General features: G+C 40.0%; 1 protein-coding gene across 1 annotated transcript in view; it reads right to left on the bottom strand.

Annotated features, from left to right (window-relative positions):
- LOC141794757 (protocadherin-15-like) overlaps positions 1–23,966 on the bottom strand; it is a 262,295-nt gene that overhangs the window by 169,906 nt on the left and 68,423 nt on the right. The window contains exon 3 of the mRNA XM_074675236.1: positions 16,159–16,277. Within this exon, the coding sequence (XP_074531337.1) occupies positions 16,159–16,249 (91 nt within the window). The 5' untranslated portion in view covers positions 16,250–16,277. The remainder of the gene's footprint in view (positions 1–16,158; positions 16,278–23,966) is intronic.

A 23,966-nucleotide genomic window follows, 5' to 3' on the forward strand; every position in this document is an offset into this window, starting at 1 on the left:
TGATAGCTCCGTTAACCATGTCTGTGAATAGCATGATGCTACTCTGATTCCTGGTACTCCCTCTGTTGCTGGATTAGCATGGCTATAGCTTGTCCATCGTTATTGGAGATAGATCTTACGTTCCCAATAACGATGGCTGGAAGGACAGGTTGATGTCGTCACTTCTTAGCTCACACCTGAACAGCACGTCATCCTCACTTTTGGGAAATCATTAGGCCTTGCACCAATTAGCACTGACATGCTACAGGCTGCTTACAGCTGGTTTCACATGTAAACTATGTAGGATGCCATGTAGGATTTCCAGACAAACACAGGAGCAAAAATGATTAAAAAAAATATCACTGAAACACAACCAGTTTGGTGTCCATAACCAACAAATGAACCATACAAAGTAATGATCCACTCCAAATACAAAAGTGATGAAAACAAGATTAAAAAAAATCACAAAAAATGGACAAGAAAGAGAGAGCTACTGTAACAGGCAGTCACAACCAACAGGGCGGCGCCTAACAACAACATGAGAGCGCAGCCCTGCACAGTAACAGGTTAACTCTTAAACGATGCAAGTGCAAACTGGACAAAGCTACAAAATCTTAAGAGATTTTTTGTTCTATTTACCATAAGTGTAATAAACTTTGTTAATTGGGCCTTGAGTTGGAGTAGCTAGCATAGCAAATGACACAATCATGGGTTTTTAGGTTGTAAGATAGTTCCTTCATCCAGACGTTTTTGTTGTATGACTCATGTCTGTTTTCACGATGCCAGAACATAACCAGCAAAGTAAAACCCAGGAAATCTTCTCTTTTCTCTCTCAATTCCTCAAGGACCAATTATCAACACACACTCATCTTGCACCAGTAACTCCTGTAAGGTGTGCTCACTATGCATCTTAAGGCCTTTTTTACAGCAATTAGACATCCTATACCTCTCTGGTGCAGGAGAAAAAGCAAGATGATGGTTTCCTTCAATAGCAACAAAATGAACAGAGCAAGTGGGTCACACTTGGCAATCCAAGGCGTAGACAACAAGAAAAAACAAGTATGCAAATTTGCTCGGAGAGAATCTACTCTTTGAGAAGTAGAAAGAGTTTGCACATGTACGCAAGTGTGAATGTGTGGGACAAAAGTTACTTGCACTCGGTTGCTTTTTTAAGGATCACAGAAAGTCTGCTTTGTTAGTTTTGCATATGTGTGTTCAGCATGTTTATGTGAGTGTGTGGGTGTGCGGCTTTAAGTGGTAGTCGTGGCAGTGGGAGGGCAAGATGTGAAGAGTGTTTTTTGAAGACAAAAGGAAGAATCAAACTGAGATAAAAACGTACTGCCTCCATTTGCGGCGCTGTTCAACGCTGTGATCAGAGCACAAACATATGATGCAGAGCGGAAGTAGGGCACATAAAAACATGCAGACACGCGTGTGAACAATTGCACACTTCAGGCAACAAAATTGTCTCAATCACATTCACTGCCAAACTGAAATGATCCTAACCTCTTACCCACTTGTACGCCTTGTAGCAGCAGGTAATATTTTCTAATGATTTTCAGCAGAGGGCTTCCTTCCCATTAAAAGTCTTCCAGAGGCAAAAATTCACTAATATCCAACGGCTCTGTTGGTTCCTTTAAAAATGTGCCTAATGGTCCTATAAAATCTGCTGTGCACTAAATCCTGCAGCACTTGTGATAACTGAAGGAAGGCACTTCCAGACACTAACATACATGTTCTGTACACCTACGTGATAGGAGAAGTGCTTATAGATTAATCCACTTAACCGGACCCATGACTGATCCTCTCAAAGCAACATCCTTGGTATGTGCACTAGAGATGGCTCAGTAACAGAGGTGATGTTTCAAACAGGAGGAGTACACAGATTTCTGCATTACATACCTAGACATATTGTTGCTTTGAAAGGGCCCAGATGGCTTATGGGACTGTGTGGGTGTCATAGGAGCACCTATACATACAGTATAGATTGTTGTACTGCAAGGCCTGTGGGCTTTTATTAAAAAGCAATATTGCCAACGTTTAAAGCTAGATGAGAAGAACATGTAACAACACATAAAAATTATTCTACTATTATTTTTTCTACTTAAGTTATGTGCAGGGGGGAAAGGTCAGTGCATTAGCTTTGTGTAGTCTGTTTGGTTATTTAGTTTTGATAGCAGTTACAAACATTATCCATTACAGAAAGAAGCTTATGGGGATGTAAATGTTTAAATTGATCCTTCTGAACAAAGTAAGGCTTCATTGTAAATCTAGGTGTGAGGATGTTTATGGTCTTTTCAGGAAAGTAGAATATACAATTAATTTCAAACAGAGCACATTTATGTGGAAGCTGTCAGCTTAGCTTGAGTCTAATGTCTCCAAGAGGATGAGAAATACTAAGTCTTTCTCAGAAATCCTGATTAATCCTGGTTTTAGGACTAGTAGTGCTTCTGCACTGTGAAGAACTAGGGGTGATTGTGGCTCTCAAGGATCAGTCTATCAATTGACCAATTAACCCTCATTTATACAGCACCAATCCATATCTATCTATCTATCTATCTATCTATCTATCTATCTATCTATCTATCTATCTATCTATCTATCTATCTATCTATCTATCTATCTATCTATCTATCTATCTATCTTTCTACCTATCTGTCTATGAGTAATTGAAGCTTATGGTTGAAGGTCATTGTCAGGAGAGGTGAGCAAGGGAGCATTTCAGTCTAAATCTGTCACGCATTACCTTAAAGAGGATTCCATCATATTTCATATTTTGAAGTGTCTGGGAGAACCAAACTGATGTTTAACAGCCATCTGCTACGACTGTGTTGGGCTTGGAATGTGGTAAAGAGGGAATGAGAGAGAAACAAACAGAGCAACAGCAGCTCATACAGACTTGTGCCTACAGTAAAAATAATAATGGTAAAAGTATGATTTGCAGGAAGAGCAAGCAAGGGGTAATAGACTGATCTTAATATTTAAGATCTCAAAACCAACAGGGCTGATTTCAGCATTTACAAGACGATAATGGGTACCAACTGAGAATGGGAATCAAAGCAGTTGGAGTCAAGCAATTCTATGAATATCTTTTTTGAGGTTTAACAAAGGAAATACAGGTAAGGCTGAGTGTGTCTGGGCAATCTCTAACAATCACCCTTATCAAAAGATGAAAGATTAAAGCTGCCTGTTTTTTGAAACCATAAGCACTGGCAGTTGGATATTAATTTCTCGTGACACAGCTTGTTAAAACATTGTTATCGCAAACATAAAGGTGGATGTCTGATTAATGGTGATTGTGAATTCTATGAATGTTGAGAACCTAAATCAGAGGCTCGACATGTTGTCTTTGGTTTATTGCACTTTTATTGTCAAACAAATATCCCTGCATGAGTAATGTGTCTATTACTTTGATGAAAGCGATAACATAGTCTGAGATGGTGATAAAAGGGTTGTATAATACTTAAGCTTTCACAAGACAAGTGTTGAGGGAGACAAAATAAAGTCTTGTAAAGTTATTTTATACACACACCGTGAAGTTTTTATTTTACGTATTGAATCACAAAAGTAGGATGACTTCAAAGACAATAATTCAATTAAACATATTTTTATCTCACACTGCAGGAGCACTGCAGTCTAACTTTGGTTTGTTGGCATGTTGCGACAAGCTGGCGTCACACTGCGAGAGGGATTTAAGAAGAGGAGAATCATAACAGACACGACAAGAGGAGTTCAATCACCGACAGGTAATCAAGGCTCTGTATACCTCACAGGCTTAATCCAAAGATAATCAAAAACTTCTCATTTGGACATTGAAGTAATTTGCTCTCACCCCAGAGGTCTTCTCACTAATCAAGCTGACAACATTCACAAGAAGCCGCAAAAGCCTGACTGCAAAATGATTACTGCTCATCTCGGCAGACAAATCAGGCGGGAAAAAAGGCAATGCAGGGAAGCTTCAATCAATTTGTAAGGTTTTTTTTCTTTCTTGCAGAACCAAGACGAGCAGCTGAGAAGTAATAACGTGATTCAAGACCTTTTTATTTAACATTTTCACCTTTTCTTTTCTTCCTCTATCCAGGTTAAAATAACAGAACAAATCAAAAACTTTGACATGGCTGGGAAAGCATTGACGACCTGAGTATTGTGAAGTCGACTATAGGGTGTTAGGAGAGTGTATATACAATATATTGTACTACAAAGTGTCTTCTATAAATACTCCTTTTATTTTAACGAATTGCACACAGGTGCAAGAGCCTCCAAAACAATTCAAGTCTTCACAAGGTAATTCATCGACCACTACATATCCAGAACAGCAAAGTAGAGGTGAGATGAATTCTGCTCACTGACATTTAGTTTCAAAAGACATTTTTACCTGCCACTCCATTCAATAGCCTACACTTCCCCATGGCTTCATCTGCAGAAACCCTTTTTAGCAACCAATAAATCAAAGCCCTGCTCCCGTGGACCGCAAGATTAAAAAAGACTTTAAAGGACAAATATCCCTAACAAGCAGTATGCTGCAGGAGGCTGCACTGTCTGAATCAATCTTCAACACCTTTACAACAAACCCACAAAAAGTAACTCATTTAGATAAGTAGTGCATTCATTCCAGTAACTGCTGGGAAACACCTTTGCTCTCTGGCAGCAATTCATTAATAAATGTCAAAAAATGAAGAAGCAATACAAAAATGAGAAGCAGAGAAGAAAATTGTTTTGGGAGGGGGAGAAGCAACAAATTGGAAAGTTATGAGTTTAGACCCTCTTTATCCTTCAACCAGATTTCATATCTATTTTCCATTTCCACACTGTATCAGCACACATGGCCATTGCAGATGGTTATCTACCAATGAGTGTGGTTTTGCTCAAGGTTTCTGCTTGTTACAGAACATTTCTTTCTTTGTGCTTGTGCATACAACAACAATTATAATCTCTGCTTGCCCTTGAATTTTAGTGCTTTTCTGAAGATACATTATGTTGTCATTTACTTTAATTTCATTTACTTTCTGGAGCAGCATTTCAAAACCCTAATAATGGTTAGCCGATATAAATTCCTAATTTTGCAAATTTATGCACAGCATCAGTTTTTCAGTATCCTAATGCATGCTCTTGAAAATTCATTGGTGGCATGGTGTTAAAAGGAGTACAAAAAAGCCTTTCACACAAAGCTTGAGCCACAAGCTCCTGCTGTAAATATAGGCATTCAAATAGGATCTCATGAGGAGTCCCAGCTTTTTTGGGTTTACCCCCAAGTGGGACTCACGGGACTGCAGTTTTCTCATCTTATCTTATTTTCCACTGCTTATCCAGGGCCAGGTCACAGGGGCAGCAGTGCCATCAGAGAAGACAAGTGCCCAGCCACTTCCACCAGCTCTTCTGAGGGAATACCAAGGCAGTCGAGAGATATAATACCTCCACTGGGTCTACCCTGTGGTCTCCTACCAGCTGGACATACTCAAAACACCTTCCCAGGGAAGCATCCGGGGGGGGGGGGGGGGGGGGGGGGCATCCTCACCAGATGTCCAAGCCACCTCATCTGGCTCCTCTTGATGCACAGGAGCAGCGGCTCTACTCCAAGCCTCTCCCGAATGTCCGAGCTCCGAACCCTACCTCTAAAGCTGAGCCTAGACACCCTGCAGAGAAAGCTCATTTCAGCCACTATTTGTCGATCTTGTGCTTTCAATCACTACCCACAGCTCGGGACCACAGGTAAAGGTTGGGATGTAGATTGACCGGTTAATTGAGAGTCTTGCCTTTTGGCTCAACTCTCTCTTCACCACAACAGACCAGTATAGTGCCAGCATCACTACCAACGCTGCCCCGATCTGTCAGTCAATCTCTTGCTCCATTTTCCCCTCACTTGTGAACAAGACCCCGAGATACTTAAACTCTTCCATTTGGGGCAAAGACTCTCTCCTAACCCGGAGTGGACAGTCCACCCTTTTCCGACTGAGAACCATGACTTTAGAGGTGCTAATCTTCATCCTTGCTGCTTCAAACTTGGCTGCAAACCACCCCAGTGCGAGCTGGAGGTCAGTGTTTGATGAAGCCAATAAGACAACATCATCTGCAAAAAGTAGAGATGGGATCCTAAGACCCCTGAATCTAACTCCCTCTGCCACTTGAATGTGCCAGGAAATCCGGTCCATGGAAGTAATGAATAGAATTGGTGATCAAGGGCAGCCCTGGTGGAGTCCAACCCTGACTGGGAATGAGCTTGACTTATTGTTGGCAATATGAACCAAGCTCTCGCTCCGGAAATACAGTGACTGAAAAGCCTGTAACAACAGGCCATAGATTCCATATTCCTGGAGCACCCCCAACAAGATACCTCGGGCACACGGTCAAAGGCCTTTTTCAAGTCTACAAAGCACATGTGGACTGGTTGGGAAAACTTACATGCCCCCTCCAGCACCCTTGCAAGGGACTGCAGTTTTATTCAACTTATTTATAAAGTAGAAAGCCAACCTAACTCTAACCCTCAGCCCATGTCTTTCCTCTCTTCCTATTATTCTAACCTTTATGCTGTTCTATCCTTTAAAGGCATAAAGTAAAAATCATTTTAAGAACTCTCTGCAATGTGTCTCCATGTGTAAATTCATTATTCTGCCCTGTGTTTTGATAAGAAAACCCTAAGTGATCTGATATAAATGTTCCACCTAAGAGAGGAGCGTCTGCTGACCTCAGCTTTGACCGACAGCTTGAAAAACTTCCAAGGTTTGAGGTCAGAGTTGTGACTAATCCCTGGGCGAGACAGGCATGAGTGACGACAGGAAAACAGGGAATCTGTTTTAATTTCCCCACTGGATTGGTCAAGCTTCTTTCTTCCTTTGCATGGATATTTGTCCAGCGGTGCAGAGAGGCATTCTGGGACAGGTCCAGCCAGGCCTGGCAGATGACAGTGAGACAGACAAAGGGCAGCTGTCCAGTGACACACATTGCCAGGTAATAGCTGCTGGAGGGCAGGCAGCAGGTCAGAGCAGATGAGCTGTCTTTGTTGTAGTAAAGGGGATGGGGCAGGTTGTCCACAGAGGCCGGCTGTCAAAGCTGTGCATTACAGTTCACATCATACAGTCAAGGAAGTAGTTGTGTCTCAATGGCTTTCAGTATTTTACTTAGGAAATTTTGAGCTTTTCTTTGCCTTAATCCTATAATCAAGGACATGGCTATTCAATTATAATTTTTCCATTCATATAAACAGATTAAACTGATTCAAAAGAATGTCCTAAATTAGAAACATTTATTGTTAGTTTACATTTGGAATAAAACACTTTGAGTCTGATAAACATCCGATAGAAATAAAGCTTTTGGCAGTGAACCAAGACCATGCATACATCTATAACTAACCAAACAAGAGTATATCTTAACTTTCTTGAAGGCAAGAAGCATTTCTTTTAATGACCCAGGCTAATGATTTTGATCACTCTATAATGAGCACAAGTTGCTCTTTTTGCTCTACCCTTTTTAGTGGAACGTTCCCTACTTTTCTGGAACAAAATTTTGAGTCATAGACACATTGCAGATGCAATTTTAATTAATCTTTTCATTGAAAGCTTGGTTTCTAAGAGAGGAAAACACCCTTTGCTGCATGCTGATATGCAAAGCAGCAGCTACAGCCCTCAGTCTGAAATGAGCTGCTTCAAAAGAGAAAATGAACACATTCACACAACAGTTAAACATCAATACAGTCAGTTTAGTTTGCAGTGAAGGTAATGGGCCCTTCTGGACAGTTCAGGTAGCCATAAAAACTTTGCATGGCTCTATAAATGGCATATTCAGCCGTGACAAAAAGCTATACATATGTTAACAATGTGTTCAGTGAGTGCTGTATGCATTAAAACCATAGTGAATGCCAGCCTTTTGTCCCCAATTGTTACTGTAAATGGCAGGTCGGATCAGGTTGGCCATTGCTATGACAACCTTTTATTTCACAAAAGCAGCTTTTCAACTTCAGTTTGATTTTCTTTTTTGTGTTGAGAAATAACTTTCAGAGAAAATCAAAGCCTTGAAGGAGGAAACATAAAAGTTGGAACTGTTTCATTACTAAATTACTTCGCCTGATGAATGGACCACACTTGTTAAGCTTTTCTCTCCCTGAACAGATACACACCTTTCACAGGAGGAGGGAATCAAACTGTCAAGCGTGGGAATAATAAAAGGCCCCTTTACCTATCTCTTTTGGGCCATACTATTATACATACATGTGGCACTCACATGTTCATCCAAAGATTACACAGCGTTCTTACAGGCATGTAAGAACATGCAGAAAAGTACCGGACAGTACTCTCTGCGTTCTCAGGACCTCATTACACTCTCTGTCCCAAACGCTCAGTCTGAAATTGGGAAAAGGGCCTTTGGGTACTCTGTACCCTGATCTTGGAACCAGCCGCAAAATGAGTTAAAACTCAAGGAGCTGGTGTCTTTGAATGTTTTGAAGTCTAAAATAAAGAACATGGAGGCTGGTTCTGGAGGATGCCAGTGTTTTAGCTAGTTGTTCGAACAGTTGCTTCCCAGAACATGGTTTTTAACCATTATCATGTGTTTTTTTTTGACTGTACTTTATCTCTTTTTGCGATTCTTGAGTGTAACTTTGTGTTTTTGCTGCTGCCTGTCTTGGCCAGGTCTCCCTTGAAAAAGAGGTTTTTAATCTCAATGGGACAATGGGACAAATAAAACAGGCCTCTTACACCGGTTATGATCCTCTGAAGGAAGGTGTAAGAGGAAGAGAAATCAAGCTTGCATGTGCAGTCTCTAAAAGATTGTTTGCACAAAGCTACAGCTTCTGTAGCTACTGACGCCGAAGGTTTACTCATCAGTTTTGATTGTATTAAGGCTGAGAGTTATGCATAATTAAGCATAACGAGGGGTGTGGCTGATTTGTTTGACCTGTGGCAATGTTGCAGCTGGTTGCCAGATGGCAAGGCCATAGTCCAACTCCACCTCCTTGCCAGTTTCTAGATTAGTTGGTGTGAGTCAGCATCTCCAACATGGCAACCATCATTGTTTGGTTTCGTAATGACTCTTCAGAAACCAACAAGTGACACAACTTGGACCAAGTCCATGTTTTAAAAAATCTATGGATTCAACTGGCAAAAATGGATGGACCAATCATAGCACTTTTCAAAAGCAAGTCACATTCACCCACTGACACACATCACACACTGATGACAGAGGATACTAGAGGGACCAGGGACCATCAGTGTGAGCTACTCTGATTTATACACATTCACACACCTGACAGTCAGCAGGAGCATTTTGGGTTACATGTCTTTACCAAGGACACTTCAACATGTGATGGAAGAAGATGAGATCAAACTACCAACTTTACATTGGCGAGTCGAGAGTCACTACCTCTGACCCATAGCTGCCAACCCATTGCATAGTGCTTAGAAACACATGGCCATGTGTATGTATGTCAGGACAGCTTTCCCTACAGAAAATGGTTGTTGAAGATTTGATTTCACACCACTTCACTTCCATCTTGTGACATCTGATGCAGCCACAAACCTTTACTCCCCACAGCAGCTATCAGTCCAAGAATTCAGACCCAACTCAAAGAGAAGCACTCTGAAAATCTATGACTCAGTTCTGCTGCGTGAACAATCAAAACTCTCACAGCTCGCCCCATTACATGTTGTCTTTCACCATTCCTTTGCTTCCACCATTAAATCAATGTGGAGTCAGGCTCTGCTTGTGTCTTCTTGCAGCATATATGTTTGACAGAAGCAAAGCAATCAGCCCTGCTGTCTCTGTCGCCATCTATTTCTTTCTCCTCAGAGCTCTCATCATCACAAGTGTGGTTCTCTCTGCACGGCTTCTCACTGTAATTTTGCATTATGCACTTTTTTTCAGGGTCACAAGCATGGTAGGAGATGTGAAATGGAAAAGCCAATGTGAAATGGTCAAAGAAAGGTAAAAAATGTGTGGAAAGGAGATGAAGATGAAAGAGAATTCCTGCAGCACCGTGTAAATCATTAGTGGCTGATAATGGAAGACAGAAAAGGGATTAGTTTACTTATTTTTAATCCCTCAGCTGAAGCCCTCCCTTCCTACTCCTTCACACTCCTTCAGCACTGCTGCCAGTCTTGGTCTCTCTGTGAGGTTAACCACACAGGCAGGAGGGCAAAGGTCGCAATCACACTCCCGGTGAACAGATCACCACGCACACGCTCACACACTGCGCTCCAGCATGGGCCTCTTTGTACAGACGCACACATAAAACTGTCCCCCAGTCTTATCAAGAGCACTCCCCTCTTTTCTTGTCCTCCTAGAGCCTGATTACAGCCCACTGGCAGGCAGATTAAACCCCCCCCCCCCCCCTTGTATCCCCTCTGCTCCCCCCATTCTAAAGGCTTCTGCAGCCAGGCAAAGTCTGCACATCTGGGCCTCTAATCAGACAATCCCAAAAATAGACAACAATTGTGGGTCAGAACGAGCGTGCAGATGGAAGTAGTGGGAAGGAGAGGGAGGGTTGAAAATAGAGGGAGGGAGGTAGGCTGATGTCACATGGCAGAAGCATCCACAGGCAGCTAATCCGTACCTCACCACACACACAGCTAAGCGTGCATTTGCCGGACATCTGGATCCAGCAACAGAGGGATTTGGAGGTATGGACGGCGTGCATCTGTCTGCTCTGCTTGGGATTGAAGTTTGTCCTTTGATTATCATTTGTCAAACTGCTGGGCACACCAGTACCCTCTCACACTCAGATCAATGATCAAACATGATGAGCTGTTTGTATGCACAATTTTTTTTCTTCTTCAAAAAACACTTAACTGCAGAGAAATGCCATAGGCTTATATATGACTTAATGTATGGGGGGAGGACATGAAAGGATGGCACATGGAGGAGAGGATTATTCATGAGAAATGAGAGCAGTGGAGGAATTACAGGATAGAGCGCTGAAATAGAGTGTAAGAAGAACTGGAAACCAGAGTCAGACATAAAATGTGGTCCAGTATGAAGCAGGGAATCCTGGTTAAACAGCTGCATTAACTTTTTTTTTTTCATTATGAATGTGCTATCTGTCAATACTAGAAAAGTCATAAATCGAGATAATGAAGGGAAGCATTTTTCAGGGGACATCTTAATAATCTGACACCTTTGGAAAGTTACAAAAGCATTTGATTTGATGAAATCTTGGCATTTTCAAGGTCAGTACAGCATCCCTAGAGCAAGTTAATTTGTAAAAATCAGTAGTTTGAGGTTCATGTTTCTCTCAGCTCAATTAAACAGAAATTGGAAAGACACACTGACGTCCTCTGAAAATTGCTACATGCATTGCTCACCACCTGAAATTCCTATTTGCCATTCTCTTTGACAGACAGACAACAAACAAGTTACAGAGCCAAAAGCCAAGGGCGCCTTGAGGTGGGCCGAGCAGGGAGATTTATGGGTGAGAAAATGAGGGACGTGGTGCCGAGGGAGGTAAAAATTCCCTGATCAAACCAAGTTCAAACCCTGGGGTGACGGTGAATGGCAAACAGCATCTGCATTCACCCTCATCCTTCAAACTGAAGCAACTCTGATGCACTCTGTCTCAGCCTCCAACTCTGCATTGCAGCTGCAAGACTGTTAGTCCTTCTGCAGACTCTGATCCAGTCCTGACACAGTCGTAAAGCATGACATGACAGGTTTTGATCATGTTAGTGAAGCTTGGAGCGATTAGCGATTTTTCCGAGGTGAAGATTGTGCGTTGATTTGGAAAGCTCAGTCTCCTGCGGCAGAGCTGCTTTCAAGGCTTTAACTTTCCAGCATTTGCATCATTTAGGCAGAAGTACTCAGGAGAGTGGTTATAGAATTAATAAGGAGGGATATAAACAGGACAAAAAGCAGCTATGAATCTGGGTGTTTACACAGTTTTCTACATATATTAGTTGGGCTGGCATGCAAAAAAACGTGGAAGAAGAAAACACCCGTTAAGATATTAGGCTAGGTTATTTCAATGAAATTTGTTTTCATAGTTTCAAAACATACCCTGAAGATTAAAAAAAAAAGATTTAGCATCCTAAAAATACCACTCATCAAAAATACATAACATATACAGCTGCTCTGCTTCTATTACAAAAATAAAATGTATGTATGAACACAGTTTTTCCCACAAAGTTTTCCCATAAGTACATCTCTGTATAGCAACAAATTATTGGTAGGACTTGGGGCCATAACAACACACCTGGGATTGCAGTGTCCATAAATAAAGCAGTTTACGTTAGATTGTTGCCAAGGAACAAGCAGCAAATTAATTTTTGTATGCAATGCAACAGACAAGGCCAATGAGGAGCAAAGAAATATGTTGTATATTTATTTGGAGACAGGGTTGTATTTACATATTGCGGGGAAAAAAGAAACATTTGTATTCTTAAAAACTGTACAAAAGGTCTGCATTAATGTGTCAGAAATAAAGTCCTGCACTTTAAAACCTTTCAACTTTAAAAGCTGAATTATCCATTGTAGCTGAACTTGTGGGCCTGATCTGTGACGTTTGAGATGTCTGCAGGGAATAAAACAGACATTAACACCATGTGTTCAAGCTAATGATTTTTTTCTTTACAAACAGCTTTGGTTTATCTTAACATTGTGACCCCTATTAACTGGGCATTTGTTCTCATGGTAAAGCAATGCCATGAGATTTGACAAATAAATAGAATGTATAAATAAAGTAAACATATTTGCATTTGCAGCATCAAGTTAGCTTGCCAGCATAGCTTTCAAAGGGTCAGAGTTGATACTTGATATTTTTGCACGGCTATGCTTCTCTCCTCCTGATTGTTTATACCCACTGAAAGTAACCAATCTTTTTATCTCACAACACACTTCTGCTGATCAGATTGCAATGCTTGAATTTATGATTTTATTTTACATAATGTTTATTTTACAGACCAACTTTGACACGAGGAGGCCTACACAGGACCATCTGGAGGGGTTTGTGAGCCATAAAATAATACTTTTCGACTATAAGCTTCAAATATTAATTGTAGCTGTCCTGAAAAAATTACTGCTCACCCATTGCCAATTTGTTGTTTCTGGATGTAATTTATTGCCTTAAGGTATTTTATTTTATTTTTTTCATTTTTTATTGTTATCTGGCGTGTGCTGCTGACCTCTTGGCCAGGTCGCCCCTGTAAATGAGATCCTGATCTCAATGGGATTTATCTGGTTAAATAAAGATCTTCTAAATTAACCATTTATTTTCCACAAATACACATTAATTTAACATATAATGGTTCATTTCTTCTTATGGCTGTCATAGGTCTTTCCAAAATTTATTTATATGTTATTTATCTTCCTTTCTGTTTTTAATCAGAGGAGAGGACAGTGGATAGAGCAGGAATCATGATGAGATTGGGGAGTGGCATGCGGGAAGGGGCCACAGGCTGGATTCAAACCTGGGCCACCCACCCAAGGTCATAACTGCACCCTAAAGTCAACATTTCAAACTGCCGAAGACACCAACTATGTCAAATAAACCAGGGCTCTGTTATTACTGTTTTTCTCAACATTAGTACCTCCTTATTATCTACATTTTTTTTTATCTGTTCTTAATTAGCTGAGCCTTGCAATGGGGAAAATTGGTGATGATTATGTAGCTGGTGTCATTTTTTTCCTTTTTGTTCAACTTTTGGTCCAATTAAGATTAAATATATATATTTTACAGCCAAGACTGTCAGCAGAAAAAAAAGGAAGAAACAAAGTTACAGACACAGACACACAGGGAATACAGTACAATTTACAAGTATAGAAACAGACATTAATAAACTACATCCAGAGCAACCAGCTGTACTAGAAAATAACAACAGCACAACTACATTACACAAAAGAGTTCTCACACCATCGGGGAATTTACAGGACAGGCATGATAACAGTGCAGTTCAGCACAGAGTGTGTTTCAGTGAACAGAGGTTGGGAGGCAGAACAAGTGGTGTGTGGGCTCATTAGCTGAGTGCAGGAAAATATACATCAAGCCTGTTGCCTCTCTTGGCTTGCTGAATAGATCTGTCCTAAACAGTATATCACAGTTTTCTCTGATGGATCATTTTGACATTATATAGAAATAGAAGCTGTTGAAAAATGGTGCACTAGCTTATGCATCTCAGTACGCTTTGAGAGGTATGTTATACAGTTAAACGATACATTGTGATTCCTTCAGCTTTTGTTGCAAGCCCCAACAACAATGCTCCATGAGGCAAAAAGAAATAAATAAGTGTTGAGTTGGCTTATTTTCTCATTTTTACAATAAGGCTTATTTTCACAACAGTACAGTAGCCCAACTCAGGCCACGCAGGTTTGAAGCTTTTCTACACAAGGCTACATAACTTTTTTCTACATTTGAATTTTGACGCCAAAAATAGACAATACCATTTTCTAGCTTTAACATGTTCTGGAAAACATCAAATGGCATTCACCACAAATCCGTCTCCCAAGACACTGTTCTGAATTCAGTCGATGGCATACTCATCCCACAGAGGAACACTTCTCTATTTTTGTGATCAGAGCCTAATCTCTGTTCATAAAGAAAAACACGAGAAAATAATTTACCTTCAAAGGCTCAGACAGTTATTAAGGATTTCTTCACTGCCTATCTTCCAAAACGACACCACACAAATCCACAAAGCAACCATTTCAAAATAAATCTTAGCTCAAGTTACAGTAAGCAACGATTAGACTTTTATCAAAAATCTTTCCACAGCCTGTCATGAAAGGCTGAGAGCAGGAAAGAGATGAAAAGGAGGGGAAGGAAGCAGATCTTAAGTTTGACCTGAATTATGTGCAACATTACCACATTGGAAGGAGTTGAAGCATGCCTCTGTGCATGTGCAACTTCCCCTCAGTGCTATCTTTAAAGACCTGCCAATCTCCTCCAGCTGAAAACTCACTTTTAACTGGCATCCGCTACTAAGTCAGTGAGTTGAGACCATAAAATGCTGAGATTCCCTCTGTAATGTGAGAACTCACACATAAAACTACAAGGACAATCCTCTTAGCGCTATGTGTGAACTGTGTAGGAAGAAAGCTGGATTCACACCCTTCTCTTCAAATAATGTCTTCTTTAAAAACATGCAAGTTTGAGTGAGAGGAAATTCAGAATACTATTTGAGTGATGTTATTTGCTCTGAAGTAGTGTGCGTAATTGGGAGAGCTCAACTGAGAGAAAGGCCTCTATGGTCCTACTGCCTGAATGAAATCAAACTGCTCTTGAACTCTGATGAAAGTTAAAGAACTACGCACTCAAGCATTATCAATAATTTACTCTACTACAGGCACTTTGGTAAGGAAATTTTAATTTCAAAAGCATCCAATTTGACTGCGTTATTTGCGATAACAGACAGATTGTACCCTTACCACTAAGAGAGGGCAATGTACTGTTACCGTAAGTAAATATCAGTAAATTATTCCAATGCATTACATCTCAAATGGCATTCAGATTACACAATCTTAACAAAATGGAAAAATTTTGAACCCTCGACCCTGAAAATATACTGTGAGGAAAGACGGTAGGAAAAGAGAGAACCATATTCTAAGTAGAAAAACCTTGAGTTACAGCTTTATGAATATTTTCAAGAATCATTCAACAAGTTAATGTAGGTGGAGAATTTACATCGACTCCAAGCTGCAACCTCTGGTCAAAAAATATGAGACAATGCAGAAGTGCTAAAAGTTGCTGTTTCTTGAATGTCCACGTCAGGCTGGCACGGGAAGTGTTTTTTTTTCTAACTTCGCAATTTAGAAGATCACAAGTTCACCTAATCAAAGGCAGAGCTCAGTCAGGTGACTGATGGGTGCCCTGTAGCTGTTAGTGTGGGGACTCAAATCCCACCTCACTTCCAATATGGTCGTGCCAGTCATTTTGCTTCAAAAATCTGTTTCAGAAACATACTGGTGACATCAGGGAGACTACATCCATTTATCATACAGTCTATCATCGACATATAGTTATGACACAAGTCAAATATATAGTTAGGATACAATTTAAAAACAGTACAGATCAACACAGACTGTCACATAGGTAAAATTAGTGTTATTCTTCTTGTACAAAAAACCTTTCTGCATGTTGGTGTTCTGACACTGAAAAAACAGACCTTGCCCTTTCCACATTAGTCATTTCCTCTCAGCAGTTCAGTAATGGTGATCTGAAGAAGGGAGAGCCTGAGGGTGTTTGTGCTTACTGCTGGCAGCTCTTACCTTCTGTGTCCTGGCCCCAGCTGTGGGTTAGCAAAGAGAGGATTGCCATTCCTGTCCCCAGCCATCTGACGAGCCACCACCCCCGTCGCATCTTCTGTCAAGCCTTATTGCCTGCCTACCTGGACAAAAACAGAAAAAAAGAGAAAGGATTTTCATTCACTTTTCACCATCCCCTCAGGCCCAGCACGTGGATAGATGTGACCAACAAACACAGGAACATTGTCCGACATAATCAAGATGTCAGTATATCTGAACAGCACATTCATTTTACAGCCTGACCTTGCTTACAGTAAATAACAAAATCCTTCAGATTATCTAGATCAATCTGGATGTATTCAGGTACTTTCAGATTAGTTCAAAATGTGATTTAAATTGAAAGAGAGCAATACTCTGATTTACTGCATAAGCAGATCTAAATGGATTTACAATCATAGTTTAATTTACATTACTCTTGGGGTGTACGGTATATCAAAAACTCATGCTTACTGATGTGAAAAATTCTAATTTGCTTGGAAATGTATTAAAGTGATGCATTTCCTAAGTTTCCACTGGAGGATTCGGAGCAAACAGCCCTTGTATTTTTCCTCTCTGGCGGACGACAAATGAATCTTTGGTGTGCCATTAATGCAACCATACCCTAAAAACTCAGCACCTCTTTCCAAATTAGTCTTTTACTTCCCAACACTACACCTCCACATGGTAACTAAGTGATGTGACAGTAGTTATTCAGCTAACTAATTCCACTAACAAACACACATTTGCTGGCATGCTTGGCTGGGTTGTGCATAAGCACTTGAACCAGGACTCCACATTAATTTTAGTGGAAAAATTACTAAACATGGTTTAATATACTTGAAAAGACAAATTCTGCCCACAAGCTGTGGTCAAAAGGTTTGAGGGTTTTTCTCTAGTCTTAACTACTTGAAAAATAAAAATTGAATACATTTGAACGACAAACAATTAAAACCAACTTCCTTTTACTTCAACTCATTGGCTGTCAGCCAGTGCCAGAGCATTTTCAGCCAATGTCAGAGCATGTTAACACAGAAACCACCAAAAGGAAGATTAGTAAGCGTACAAACATCTAAATCTCCATTATGTGGATCAAAACTCTGTGAAACTGCGCCACGCTGAGAGATGCTACCTGCACTCAGTGTTTGTTGTTGCAGCATCATGGCAACTATTACCTCTAGCTTCAACCAATTAAAAGTTCTAGCCTCTATTTCCATTCCAAGAAAACTTTATTGGTATTTCTTTGATGTCAGTATCTTAGAACATTCAAAATGATTTCTTGAGGGTTTAGTGGGGATGCCTGAAAGCATGGTGTGTCTCAAACAGACTCCTAGGAGTTCCTTGTGTATCTGTATGGTGCCCCAAGGGCTGGGAGAAGTACAGATACATGACGCTCACAAATATTTGATGGCTTTTGAAAAGAGATTTGGGAATAAGAACTGGATTGGGTGCCAACAGGGAGCTCATATTTTTTAAAAGCAAGAAGCAATTGATCTCTGGTGGAATTTAATCATCAAATATTTTTCAAGCAGGTAGACAAACACCCTTGTAAGAAGTTATAATGTTCCACTGCAATCACAAGCCATCAGAGCCAAAGCATCAGTTTGGGAAAAGTGCTGCTCAGGGATTATGAATGTTTCATAAATTACATTGGTGCCTGAACTACATTGATTGACAGGATTTGTAGTGAATACTTCAATTCAGGCTCTTGTGGAAATCACCGGTGAAGCACTGTGTGCAGATTGTACGTGAAGTCTGTGAGCCAAGCATACACAAATCCACAGCACACAGGCTCCACTCCAGGCAAGAGAAAGGCGAGGTGTCAGTACAAGGAATTTAGTTTTGTTTTTTTTTAGCTTCTATCTGTCTCAGCTATTTGATGTCACACCTTCCTCACAAGACCTACTCTCAGTGCAGGCGATAAGCTGCGAAAGTCGGCTTTTACAGCGTATGCTAAAGGGACAGGAGGGGACTCCCCAGCATCAACACTATCATATCAAAGCATGTTTGCCAAAATAAGAATCTGTAACTCATACTTTGCTTCATTTCATTCATAATAGTGATCCCTTTTTCTTTGTCAGTCTGCTCTTACTTACACAGCTTACTTACACAGTATGTATTTACTTCTTTGTAATCTCATGACCAACACACCCGAGCATAACCGAACAAGAGACATCTTGCACGAGGCCTCTATGGACAGCAGGAGACAACTGTGTTCTCCTCTCATACAGTGCAACAACAGGAGCGATTTCACACTGGTTTCCTATTCTCTCACTGCTGTCTCATCTCTCAAAGCTCCCAGTGGTGTTCCCTTTTGAAGCAGATTTGATTTCCCACATTCGTACATCTATCTTTCTTAAGAGCTGCTGTGTAAGATTGCTTTGATCCCTTCCACATGAGAAAACTCAGGACCAGCACAGGCAGCCACCCTGAAGAGAAAAGTTATTTCCTGCTGCAGCTTCCTCCAAATCTCCCTTCGGTTGACATGGGAACGCTGGGGCTCATTTACATAGGCTAACAACGGTGTTCCTTCAAACTTAATGAACAGGGAAATTGAAGAGATTCCTGACCAGGCTGGGAGAGAAAAAATGGATCTAATACCTGCTTTCAAAAGGGTCACCTCAAAGCAGCCTATGAGTCTTATTATGAGGAGATATTTGTATGTTCAGCAGTCACACAATGCTTTGATCAGACATGAGGAGCACCATTTCTTTACCGGCCTACTCTACCTTAATGCATATAATGTTCCCCATCTTCAGGTTAAGTGGTTCAGCAGAGTAAAAATACACACTTTCATGTTGAAACAGTCATTCTGCCATCATACCTCTTTAGTGTACGTGAAACAAACATTCAACCTTTAAATACCAACAGTGGTCAATAAACAGAAGATGCTTTTATGAATAGGCTGGAGAGGGTGAATGAAGCCATCATAGATATGGATTGTACCAACAGCAGAGATGCAGTTCTTTATCCCTTAAGCGCAGGAGCTTTGTGCTCCCCCAGAAAGGAACAGCAAAAAAATAGAAACAGCTTTTCTCTATCTTTCTTCCTCTGTCAGCGTTGGTTCGATCGTCTCTCATCCGGCATCGAGCTCTTTTTCTACCTCTTCCTATTCATGCACTTTGGTGCTGACAGACTGTCAGAGATGTCTCGATAACAGAAATCACAACATTGTATTAACCTTCAAGGCCAAACATGTCACTGTCTGTGAGTGAATTGACATTATAAATAATGTACAGCTTCCAGCAAGTGGAAACGGATAAGTATAGCCATTGTTGATGGAGTATAAAATAAACCAGACTGGTGGTCATAATGTTGACACCAAAAACTTAAACATCACAACTTAGACTAAAACTTGCACTGAAGATCTTCTGCAGCAGATTGAACAAGTTGAAAAGTACATTTAATTTCATTTTTGGAATTACATAATTGTTCCACTGAGAAGTTTACTTGTATCAATTTTTTTTTCTATTTCAATTTGTTTGCTGTTTAGAGCAGACAGGAAGGATGAGAATAATCTACCAGCTTTACACACATCAATCATAAATTCTCGCACTATCTCTGATTATGATGTCAATTTATTACTTTGTAGCTCTCCGACATATTATTCTCAAATGAATATTTGTCATTTAGAAGTTTGGCAACTGCAAAGCTCGTCTAAAATGTGGAGATACACATTTATTTTCTTTTTTCCCAAACATTCACTTGAAAATTAGTGTTAGTTTTCTATTAGACTATGTTTGCACTTGTCTTTTTCACTTTGTGTTGTTAACTAATTTAATTGATAGGGGAAAATACTCTTTCAAATTGAATTTGGAAGGGTGCAGGTGAGAATGATAAAATGTTGGGTTGTTTGATCATTTGTTGTCATGGGTGCTCCAATATTCCTTCACTCTGCAGGATGCCAAATGAACAGCAGTGTACCTTGACACACCTCCCCTATCTTTCATAAGTAGGAAAGCATTAGTGGCATACAAGCTAAAGTAGAAACGCAAATTTGATGCGCAGATGTAATCACCTTAGCTATTGGATAATACAAGTTGGCTTTAAGAGCAGCTGATGAACTGTAGACCAAGCTTGACTAGTAGCCTGATTGAACTTATACTATGCTCAATTTTGTATATCATTTAAGTTCCCAGTGTCCATGTTCAATTTAATTAAGAATCAAGTCACCACGTGCCTAGTCCAAGCTCTGGATCATGCCCTCAAGGTAGAGTCTTCTTGCGTAGATTTGCTGTAATATCTTTGAAAGCAAAACCCATGACGTGGTACCTATTTATGCATCCAGGCTGGAGCAGTTGCCAAACAAGACTGTGTGGGCAGCTGAACACACTGTCAGCCCCTTGATCGAAGCTGGATCAATGAATCAGCACCAGTCCTCTTCTCTTTCTTCAGAGCCTGAATACAGTCTATGTTTGAGTCGAAGTCCTTGTCAAACCATGGGGCGAGCATATCAGTTGGAGTTGGACTGGAGTCAGAATTATATCGCTGACTATAATGTTGGTCTCTGAAGCCATTTGCCTGACTCATCACAAAGCATGCAAAAAGTGGCATTTCACAAAATACATCTTTAAAAGTTTTGATTTCTACTGTTTTTATGTTGCATTTAATTATTTTCTAGTTTAGAGCTTGTAGTTCTTTTTAGTGGAAATAAATTAATTACATTCTCCTTATTGGTGGTTTACAAAATAGACATTTTGTACAAGACTTATCAGTGGAATTAAAGATAACCTTCATAACCAGCAACAAAATGTTCCATGTTTATGTAGATATTTATGAAGTTGCAGTGCTGCTTTGTGTCCTTTAACTATTTTTCCTCCCTCTTTGCAAAAATATATCTATTCAGCTTTACAAGATAGCAGAGAATTCAAGACACGAAGTGAGTATGTGAGATAGTGGCTGCTCTTGCTGAGCAGTAACAACACCTTACAGCTGCTTTCCAGCTGGGAAGTTGAGGTGTGGAAGCTGCTTCTTTTTAAAATCTGACAGTGGCGAAGTTTGAGCGGGTCAGTTAAATATTAAACAGCACAGTCAACCGCTGTAGCAGAACCCAGAAAAGCTGAGATTCACTGACATAATCTGACTGATGTAGCACTCCAACTATCTCTTATCTTGACTGTTGCATATTTCATACTTTTTCAGTCCGACTACTGGTGCTTGGCTATGTGGGTCATATCATTTGCACTGTATTTACTATGAAGCTAAGAGCGGCTCTCCATGAAGATACAGCAAATATGAGCAAAAAAAAAAAAAAATTAAAGAAACTGATGCATTCCAATGACACAAAAGACTTCAGCTGTGCAAAACCAATTTTAAAATATCATATTTGCAGAAACATTTGCTTTACGCATTAGTTTTGAGGACATGTATCCCAATAAGATCATAGAAAACCAATACAATCCAGCCAGAAGCCTAAAAATGATGTTAAGCTTTCTAACTTGTTCCCAGTTTTGGTTAAATACATGACTCCACCTTGTCAAAACCCAAACCAAATAACAAGACGACAACAACATCAGAAAACACACAGAAACAGTCTGATCACGTCATATCAAATGAACCGGGGACAAACTATAAACAGTGTAAAATGTTGTGATGCTTGGCTCATTTCTGCTTAAAGGTGTGTTGACTGATTGCAAAACCCTGTGAAAAAGAGCTGAAACAGGACAGGAATCTCAACATAAATACCTTGAACCCTTAAAGTCCTGGCCTCTTGTTTGGGACTGTGCTAGAAAAATGACATACCCAAACTGAAAAGGGAATAGCTCTGCATCTTCAAAGTCTATTTGAAGCATTCTAGTGTCATTCATGGTGTCACTATTGGTATTTTTTTCACTGGCTTAGAGTAAAAACTCAGGTATTACTCAAACAAACAGAAAGTCCTGTTAAAGTATGACTCGATGGCATTTGCAGCTGAGTTTCTCCTGTTTTATCTGATGTGCAATGCGGCTATATTTATAGATAACTAGTTCTCCATTTTATGCCTTTTCTTTGGGAAGTAACCTTAAAGCACACCAATTGGGGGACCTTAGGGCTTAAAGTGTTAATGGATCCGTCCAGATTATAACAATTATACTGAATTGAAATGATGGGTTGGATATTGACTTATCCCACAAGTAGACTGGTGTAATTGAGTTGGCACGTACTCTGCTTTTTCAAATTTAGAAACTGAATATACAACAAAAATGCTTGGTGTTCATACTGAATGTGTACAAATATTCAAACAGCTACCTGTTCATATGTTGTAGAAATCCTTAAATCACATTAAGCCTTGTTTTTTTTTTATCTGTAAATCATTTAAATTTACATAAAGAGGGTCAATATAAAGCCTTTAAACACACTATACCCTCTGTTTAACTGTTCCTGGCAGAGGAAGGCACATTGTGCATCATCTTTTAATGTCTTGAGCAGGGAATGAGTAGGATAATGTATGGCGAACAGGTGGTTGTGCAAATTAAAAACCTTTCAGGATGAAAAAGACTCCCTGATGGGATTATTAATATGCATAACTAGCAGTTCACGACACACAATACCTTACTTGTCATCTCTTAAGCAAAAATGAACTTTTATTCATTGACTCAGCCTTCTCCCCATCTGTTTTCTTTGTTACAGTCAGAGCATTTTCAAAGAGGTTGTCTTAGGATTTTGGTTAATTGTCGAACTACACAATACGGTTAAATATCAGGCCCATGCAGAAATGTGTCAGCCACTCCATAATAGCTCAAGATGAAAAGCACTGTTATATATAGTTACGGCTATTGTTGCTTAGGCTATTGCTGCAGTCTCAAACTTGACCATAAACCTTAAAACATGAAGTCCCACAATGATAATTCATGGATATTAAATTGTTTTATTACTGTATGACTTTGGCTTCATATTACGTTCATTAAGGTTGTGTTAAGTAGAAAGTGATCAATCTCTGCTGGTTTCCCAGGTGAAATTTCAGCAGCAAACTGCCTCATATTCTAACTCCAGAAAAGAGTAATTTCTCAAGCAATGTGACATCCTCATCAATCTCATATCAGCCTCCTCCCCTTGGTGCAGACAATGAAAATTGCAAACTCATCATCCCAACAAAAGCAGTGGATTACATCTCGTACAGCTCCTCCCTGTCCCAATTTACAGTACCAGAGACATGTCATGTAGTTTATCAAGGGACTTAATGAAAAACAGTGAGTTATAAATTGAGCAAAGATCAAAGTAATAAACCCAAGATGCCACTGAAACCTGGTTTCATAAATTGAACACCACCGGGTGCTATCTGCCATAGCCATAATGTCAGTGCTTCAACAAACTGTGATACACTGACTATTTGTCTAATCAGCATGTTTACAACCTTGTTACATTGAAATTAGAATTATAATAGCAGCAGATTGTTTTGTCGTATTTATATTCACAACACCTACAGGCAACAGTATATGCCCTATTACTGGAACAATAAGTTATCATAAACAATGAAGGACAAATGGATAGTGCCTTATGTAGCTTATTTAAATCAACTGGATGCTTTGAATGCTTTGAGAGACTTTGATGCCAGACCAACATTAGAATAAACTCCCAATCAAAAATAGGATGTTGAGTCATGAAGAGACTCGGGTCAGGAAGGTTGGTTTTTGAATTATTGATTTATTTATAAGCATTTGGTAAAAGCCTTTGAGTCCCTTGAGGTTCCTCCTCCACACAGTCAAAGATCTGCAGCTCGGGTGAAGTGGAAACTACATCCCTTCTTGTATCTGTAAAGGTGAATGCGTGCATGTTAGCCCCGGTCTTCTGCAAAGCCCAAACCAGCCCGGCTTGGC

Source organism: Halichoeres trimaculatus, unplaced genomic scaffold (genome assembly GCF_033239565.1).
Source record: "Halichoeres trimaculatus isolate MK-OKI-2021-1 unplaced genomic scaffold, fHalTri1.1 fHalTri1_scaffold_8, whole genome shotgun sequence".
Classification (NCBI taxonomy): Eukaryota; Metazoa; Chordata; class Actinopteri; order Labriformes; family Labridae; genus Halichoeres; species Halichoeres trimaculatus.